The sequence below is a fragment of the Haliaeetus leucocephalus genome, unplaced genomic scaffold (assembly GCF_000737465.1).
Source record: "Haliaeetus leucocephalus isolate CR32 unplaced genomic scaffold, Haliaeetus_leucocephalus-4.0 Scaffold656, whole genome shotgun sequence".
NCBI lineage: Eukaryota > Metazoa > Chordata > Aves > Accipitriformes > Accipitridae > Haliaeetus > Haliaeetus leucocephalus.
In genome coordinates, this window is record NW_010973092.1 from 9127265 (window position 1) to 9135203 (window position 7939).

At 41.4% G+C, this 7939-nt stretch overlaps 3 protein-coding genes across 3 annotated transcripts in view; 2 read left to right on the top strand and 1 right to left on the bottom strand.

Moving 5' to 3' along the window:
* Positions 1 to 191, bottom strand: part of SOX30 (SRY (sex determining region Y)-box 30) — an 8369-nt gene extending 8178 nt beyond the window's left edge. The window contains exon 1 of the mRNA XM_010579215.1: positions 33 to 191. Coding sequence (XP_010577517.1) covers positions 33 to 191 — 159 coding nt within the window. The remainder of the gene's footprint in view (positions 1 to 32) is intronic.
* Positions 166 to 5610, top strand: THG1L (tRNA-histidine guanylyltransferase 1-like (S. cerevisiae)). The gene is made up of 6 exons (XM_010578996.1): positions 166 to 347; positions 1306 to 1482; positions 1950 to 2119; positions 2840 to 2928; positions 3545 to 3652; positions 4980 to 5610. Exons 1-6 carry the CDS (start codon positions 244 to 246, stop codon positions 5139 to 5141), a joined length of 810 nt encoding a protein of 269 aa, XP_010577298.1. The 5' UTR covers positions 166 to 243; the 3' UTR covers positions 5142 to 5610.
* Positions 5611 to 7422: 1812 nt separating this feature from the next.
* LSM11 (LSM11, U7 small nuclear RNA associated) overlaps positions 7423 to 7939 on the top strand; it is an 8157-nt gene continuing 7640 nt past the window's right edge. The window contains exon 1 of the mRNA XM_010579216.1: positions 7423 to 7537. Within this exon, the coding sequence (XP_010577518.1) occupies positions 7423 to 7537 (115 nt within the window). The remainder of the gene's footprint in view (positions 7538 to 7939) is intronic.

Sequence of the window (7939 nt, forward strand, 5' to 3'; positions counted from 1 at the left end):
CGATCCCGCCTCCCGCCCCCGCCACGCCATGCGGTCGCCATGGTGACCGCCGGCGGAGGCCCGCCGAAACCATCGAGAGGTCCGCCTGGGACGCCCAGAAGGGCTCGGCGTCCTACAGTCGGAGGGCGGGCGCCCGCCGCTTCCGTTTCCGCTGCGGCCATGCTGGTGTGCCGGCGGGTGGCGTCGGCCATCTCTGCGGGGAGCGGGCGGCGGGCGGGCTGTCTGCGCGGCCGCCGCCTCTCCATGGCGAAGAGCAAGTTCGAGTACGTGCGGGACTTCGAGGCGGACGACACCTGTCTGCCCAACTGCTGGATAGTGGTCCGGCTGGACGGCCGCAACTTCCACAGGTGAAGGCCGGGCGGGCAGCCAGTGGCCGGGGCGCTTCTAGCGGTGTGGTCGCTATGGCGACGCCTCAGCGAGCGGGAGGACGGGGGCTGGGGTACGGCGGGGCGGGAGTTTCCTCGGCCTAAAGGCGCTGAGGGTGCGGGCTCTGAGTGCTGTGCCGAGGAGAGGGATCCTGACTGGTGCCGTGCAGTTGGCCTTGGCTGTTTCCTGCCCGACCTGTGTGAATTCTGCAGGTGTAGGGGTTGCAAATCCTCCTTTCCCCCCTAATGCCCGTGAACCCTTTGCTGGGCCTCTTCAGGGTACGGAATTACTGCTGTCGTTTTGTCTTCAGGGGCCACGGGCATCTTCAGAACCGTACCTTCGGCAGGGTGGTGGGGAAATGGTATACCAGTGCCTTGGGTGTGCTGGGGGAGGGACAGCAACTGGTCTACAGGGATAGGTATTTGTGTTTGGAGTCAGTGTCTGTGTGGCAGTCACCTTTCTTTGGGATAAATAGAGCACAGTTCTCTCGAGTGGTCGATGACACATATTCTCGCTGGCGACTTGATGTCTGGTTTAGTCACGTGAGATTCTGGTAAAGCTCTCAAGTTCTGACAACTTTATTGATAATGTTGCCCTAAGGGACAATCCCTTATTGGACTGCATATAAAAGGCACCCTAGGAGAAAGTGAGTTTACAAAAAGTAGCATTTGTCATTCTTTTCCAGGTAAAATACAGAAACCAGACGTTTTGAAGGACTGGTTAGGGTGAGATACTGATGGGAAAGAAAATGGATTATCCAGAGTGTATAAACCGAGCTTTTTTTATTACCGCTTTTCATACCTGGAGGGAATTCTCTGTCAGTATTGGCAGGATACTGGCAATCAATATTCATGGAAAGCAAATATGAGGAAAAAGAATGGGTTGGCATTTTTTAGTAGCTTTTTAAGGGTTTCTTATTCAACCGTTTTTGCTTTGAAGGTTTTCTGAGCAGCATGAGTTCAAAAAGCCAAATGATGACCGTGCTCTTCATCTGATGACCAAGTGTGCCCAGACAGTGATGCAAGAATTGGAGGATATTGCTATTGCTTATGGACAGAGTGATGAATATAGTTTTGTTTTCAAAAAGAAGAGTAGATGGTTTAAAAGAAGAGCAAGGTAACAGCTGCTTTGATACTGAAGTTGTTTTTAACATCTCTCTCTGAACCTGTAATTATTCTTTAGATTTGCCTTTATCTACACACAGAGGTTAGGAGTAGGGCTGTGTGTGGGTGCATACACTACAAATAGTTCAGGTTCTTTATGTGAACTCTTTGTGATCTTTCAGGAAAATATGTCCAGTGATACAGAGCTTTTAAAACAAGTTTTGATAAAACAAACGTTAGAAACAAACATTGTTAGAACAAACATTCTTTTAACAAAACATCACCTTTTCCAAACTCTTTACTCAATTCTCAGTACTTCCTGTTCTTCAAAAGACTGTATTCCATTGCTGATCTGTTGGGCCATTATTTAAGAAATGCTGCTATCCACCAGAATTATCGCTACTGATACTTCAGATAGTCACAGATACATAATCATATTGATGTATCCCTTTCTTTTTCCTTTTGCTTTGTGTTTGCAAGTAAGTTCGTGACTCATGTGGTCTCCCAGTTTGCCTCAAGTTACGTTTTCTATTGGAAGGATTACTTTAAGGACCAGCAACTTATGTACCCACCAGGATTTGATGGACGAATTGTGTTGTATCCCAGCAACCAAAATTTAAAGGACTACCTCAGCTGGAGACAAGCAGATTGTAAGTGTTTCTAGAAGACAGAGATTTGTGCAGTTGAGTTCTCTTTCTCTCTGAATAGAAATGCTTTTATTGCCAGTGTATTTGTATATACATAGGTATTAGTGAATGAACAGCAGGTAGGTTGGTAGTTTTAAATAAACAATATTAGAATTGGTTTGGGCTTTGTATGGATACAGAAATACTGGCTGAAATTCTCAGTCTTCAGGCTACAACTACATTTGTTGCATCTTGGGAGTGAGTTCAGCATAGGAAATACGAGAATTATTAATAGAATTAATTTATTGTTTTGTATGTTCCGGGTTTGTTTAGCCAGGTAATCTTCTTTAGTGAAAAGATGTGAATGTTCAAATTCACACCATGTAGCAATCAAAAGTGCTGTCTATTCCATGCTAGAACAGCCATTGGATTTACTTTCTAGTATTTTGTTAGTACCTAGTCCCTGTTGCTCAAATGAAGGTATTTTACGTTACACATAAACACCCTTCAGCCTCTGCTCTCCCTTTTCAGAATTATAATGAAATCTATCTTCTAGTCATTCTTATGATATACAGTACCTTAAAAATGGATCAGAAAGATTGTATCTTCTCTAGCAACTGATACTATTAATTCCCCTTTATTCATGGCTGTTTCTTGGATATGACTCTGGAAATAAAGCTGTTTTTTCTGAGTAGTCACTCAGTTTTGGTAAATATTCTCTCTCTCTTTTCTCTTTTTCTGTAGGCCATATTAATAACCTTTATAATACAGTGTTTTGGATGCTTGTACAGCGAAGTGGTTTGACACCAGTGCAAGCACAGGATAGACTCCAGGTGAGAGTCGCTTGAGGTCATGCTTCTTTCCAGCTACAAAGAAAATCATAAGATTTGCAAAGCTGTGTCTTGCCTACCCAGCAGCCCTGGCTGGCTTGTCTCTTCTTACTGTAATAATTTTATGGGTGTAGATCCAACAACTTCTTGAATTGTACAGATGTTAATATGATTAGCAAATAAGGTATTTTTGGTCAAATATTAGCAGGATTTTAATTTCTTAATTAGCAAGTTCAGAAATCTTAGAAATTTCCTATAAACATCCAGTATCCATACACGTGAAGTACAATGGCAGGATTCAGCTGCTATTGATTCCCAGTCCCTTCTGTGGTATTTTGTCTTATTGTGCAGACTTCAGATTATTTCTGTTTTCTCCTGGAGTCTGTTGACTTCTTCTATTTGTCTTGAAAATGTAATAAAACCCCTCTCTGTTTTAATATCCTCATTTGGCAGTTGGAAATAATTCCTCTGTTGGGAGACATAATTAAACCTCGTAATTTAAAGGTGGAAAAACCTGTGTAAATGTCAGCCTTACTTCCAATATTCAGCTGTCTTCTACCCTAGAGATTCAGTTTGTTTGTTTTCTGTAAGAGTACTTCTTCTTTTCATTTCCTCTCAGGGAACTTTGGCTGGAGATAAGAATGAAATCTTATTTTCTGAATTCAACATCAACTACAACAATGAACCTTTGATGTATAGAAAAGGAACTGTCTTAATATGGCAGAAGGTAAAAAACTGTATTACCACTTGCTTCATGCTCGTATTTTAAATAGGTACACTATGGCAGACAAGCTACACTGTAAGATCACCAGGTGTATCCCAAATGCATGTCTATGTATAAATATATTTTAGAACTAACCATATTTGCCATATAATGATGTGTAAGATGACTAATTGTTTTGGAGATGTTTTTGAGATATCTGTATCTATGAGCATAGTATAAAAACTAGTCTCTGAAGTCTGGCTCAGATACAAATTATGACCGTTGAGAGAAAACATGTATCAACAGATGACAATGTATGTGTAGAATTTCGCAGGACTGATGTATTTGCTAGATAAATCTCCCTTGTTTAATGAATCATACAGTTGGTTTCTGAGTGTCACTGGCTTTGAAAATTGATGAAGTATTCTGCTTCCTGCAAAAATTACATTTTAATGACTGTTGTCAGTTTGATATGGTAATCATTGGGGCCTCTGCCAGGCCCTTCACAGGAGTAGATCCCAAGTATTTCTGCTGTGAAGGAATGACGAATTTCCATTCAGTATGGTGGCTCAGCTTGTAGTATGCTTAGTCCTTTTCTACTTCTGTAAAGGAGCATAGTAAGGAGTGCAGCTATTAATAGGGAATTCCTTTTAATGATAACTTGGAAATATTAATCTTTCTAGGATTACATTATTGATCCAGAATTAGTGGAAGAAATTCCTGTCCTGTGTTTCGTATGAGATGAGACCTCAGAGAATCATAAATGTTTATGGCCTTAGTGCCCTTCTGTACTAGGAGATCTTAAGTAGAAATATGTGTGGTTTGTGTGATCAGGATTCCATCTGTGTATGTTAAGGGTTCTCCATAACTTGCTCAGCCTTTTGTCTTCTATATGTAAAAAAATTCTAATCCTTTCTTTTCTTTTTTTATTTAAATTTTGGCCAACAATTTCTATTACTTCATTTGAACAGATAGAGGCTCCCATGTGGAAATATATTCCACTTGTTCCTTATGCGTATTTTTTTCTTGGTAATTGTAGACATTTGCAAGGTTTACCATTTGCTTTATATATCTTCTAATTAAATATTGTACTTTATTCAAGAATACTTGCAATGAGTTATGTGAATTTGCAGGTAATTTCTTCGAGCCATGTGATGATGACATGCAGTTTCAACTGCTCATGTGTTAGTGTTTGATTTGAGAATAGACTCTCTTTCAAAAGAGGCAGTGTTCAAATTCTGTAGTATGCCATAGGGTTGATAGCTGCTTTTGTTGTAGCTTTGTTTCCTGTCCGTTTGTGAATCCCCTCTGGAGTCTTGTATGTCTGATAATGTGTCAACTGTATTTTCAGACTAATGAAGTCGTGACAAAGAAAATAAAACTGCCAAAGGAAGCAGAAGAAAAGGAAGTTGAAGTGACTCGGACTAGGACTAAAGTTGTTCCCCTGCACTGCGACATTATTGGGGACCAGTTCTGGGAGGAATATCCTGAGATTCTGGCTGAGGATAGTTGATATCTCTGATGACTGTAACTGGTAGTTTATATTTTGCTCTGCTTGGGTTGTTGGCAAGTGAGGAGTATGAATGGTGGCTGGCAGAGTTTAACCTGTAATCCTTTTCAACAGCTACATTGGTTTTAGGACTGTTGTTGCCTGAAAAAGACACTGGTATGTTGTCTGACATGCAAGGATATGCCCACATGGAAAACCTAAAAACATATTATATTTTAAATGTTAAGAACTCATGATAAACTAAGACTGCTCCTTCCTTGTACATGCATAATTGTAGAAAATGTGTATAGAAATTTCATGCATTTCTATAGCATTTAAACCATGAGGTATTTTACTGAACTGCCGAATTATAAAAAAGCTTGCATGTTTGAACAGTTAAAAGCAGAGGAGAAAATAATTCTTTTGATTTTTGTTTTAACTGAGATGGACCAGAATACTTCAGTTGGCATTTAGTATTAAGGCTAGTGTGTTTAGTCAGATTAGTGACAAACTGTTCAACTGCCTCATGTCTCTGATCCTTACAGAAAGGAAATGGAGTAGCCCAGCAGTTCCCTATGACCGATTTTAAAAGCTTTTTCAAATGCACAGGATTTTTATACTTTTAAAAATTAAAGAAAATAAAAATAAATTTCTGTGTGTCTTACTTGGCCTTTCTTATTCCTGGGAGTTTTACTAGTAATTGTCAAAGTTCCAAACAGTGAAGTTAATAATAAAGATACTGTACAGACTTGAATTCTCTTAGGACATGGGTAGACATTGTGCTCTCATCTTCCGTGGCCTGGGAAGTCATCTATCTCCTGCTGTGCAGTAGGGTGAAAGGCAACAACACAGGAGAACATTCCTGGTGCCTGCAAAGAGGGTGCCAACAAGAACTTGTATTGCTGTTCTCTGATTTTTCCTGGGGATGACACAGATGTAGCAGTCCTGACAATACATGTTAGTTAGAGGGAAGGGGTGAGTCTGTGCTGCATGGTCTATGCACAGTTTTGTTCTGGTTTAACTATCAGTTAAGACCCTTTGACAAAACAGTTAAACTGTACAACCTCTCAGAGCAGAAATATTCCTGCTAATGTAAAGGGGCTTGTCCCCGTGTAACTGGAATTTGAGGGAAATAACCTCTTTCAGCATAGGAATACAACTATAATGATATATAATAGGTATTTATAAGGATATTATTACTGGTTTTAGCCGTGCTGGTTTCAAAAACATGGTGCTAGAACAGTGATCTGGCGAGCTGTTGCTAAGGGAGAGAGTGTCAGCAGTTGGGACTGGCTAAAAAAATGGAAAGGAAGGATCAAATGTGACTGAAGAAGGTCAGTACTGAGTTAGTTTCCCACAAATTCGCATAGCAGCCTACTGTCTGTTTCCCCTTTTCTTCCGGCAGAAAGAACTTAAACATTTAAGGCAATGTGCATTTTGGTGAGTGTGTGGGGGTTTGTGTGTTTTGTTTTGTTTTTTAAAAACACTACATCAGTATCTGTTTAAAACTACTACTTGCAGTTTCTTCCTGAGATTAAACAACATATCTGTGCGTTTATAATAGCACAGGGCTTCTCCTCTACTGCTGTGTGCTAATACTTAGCAGTTAAGTACATGCAATGAGAGAATGCATATCATTTTTGATTTGTAGAATGGGCTGTATAATTCTCAGGAAGAGGATATGAGGGACTGTGAGATGATGATTCTGAATGAATCATTGCACCAGTCATTTACCGCTAAGAACTTCCTCTCTGTCTGTCTTTTTTGTCTTGTAACACAAATGTAATTTACTTGACTTTGAAGTGCTGTGTGTTACTATCTGGTGCCTGACTTTGGACATCACGTATAAAGCAACTTTTTTAGAGGTGGTAACACTTGGATTTTGCAGTCTGAGTAAAGACCAAAAAAAAAAGTAGATTTTTTTATCATATATATTACAACTACACAATATGTAAATGGATTGTATTGTAGAATGTATGTACTCTGTGTATGTGTAAAAAATGGGTTTGTATTGGGTCTTATCCTTGGCACATTTTCTAGTTAACTCATCCTTACAATAATAATAAGTAATAAGTAAACATACTTGTTTACATATGGATGCAGACTTTGGAACCAAGGTGTGGATTGTCTGTACAGCCACAGCCTTTAATTTGTATTAATGTAAATGCTAAAGAAAGAAACTCCCTGTGGTATCCTCACGCGTAAAGTCATACATATGATTTCATAGCTGTAGGGGAAAATAAGTCTTCACAAAGTTCAAGACGTAGATGGGCGTTAGTGGCACACACCGCCCGACCCGTGTCCTATGGCTGCGCTTGCGGGTATTCCTGTAGCTGCCAAAGTCCCGTACCGTGGCCCAGTGAAGAAAGAGGAGTTTCCTCTGGAGTTGGTGCGCAGCCTCTGGCTGATGTTGTATTGCTGTAACAGGAACCGTTAAACGTACGGGAACCAGTTATGAAAGTTTAATGGTAGGGGGTGGAATCTGTCACAGCAAACCCCTCTGCGGCATTAACGCGCCTTGCCTCGCTTTTCTTTGGAGAAATCTCTCTGCGCTGTACCCGCTTTTACGGATTAAAACGCAAATTCTATCGCAACCGCCTCTTGCCCAGGTGCCATTTCATGGCCCGGGACAGGTGGAGCGAGCTCCCTGCTCGGGGGAGCACCCCCAGGACAGCCGGGGGGGGCTCCGGGCTGGGCTGCGGAGAGGGGCCCACAGAGACCACCGGTGGAGTCGGCAGCTCCTCCCCTTCGGTCCCGGTCCCGGGCGGTGCTCCGCCGTCTCCCCTCCCCGCCCCGCCCCGCCCGGACCCTGCTTAGCTTGG

Excerpts from the sequence above, each read along its gene's own strand:
- THG1L (XM_010578996.1), top strand. The coding sequence starts at position 244 with ATGGCGAAGAGCAAGTTCGAGTACGTGCGGGACTTCGAGGCGGACGAC. Across the intron at positions 2,120-2,839 it reads CAGCTGGAGACAAGCAGATT|GCCATATTAATAACCTTTAT; the intron begins GTAAGTGTTTCT and ends CTTTTTCTGTAG. Across the intron at positions 2,929-3,544 it reads AAGCACAGGATAGACTCCAG|GGAACTTTGGCTGGAGATAA; the intron begins GTGAGAGTCGCT and ends ATTTCCTCTCAG.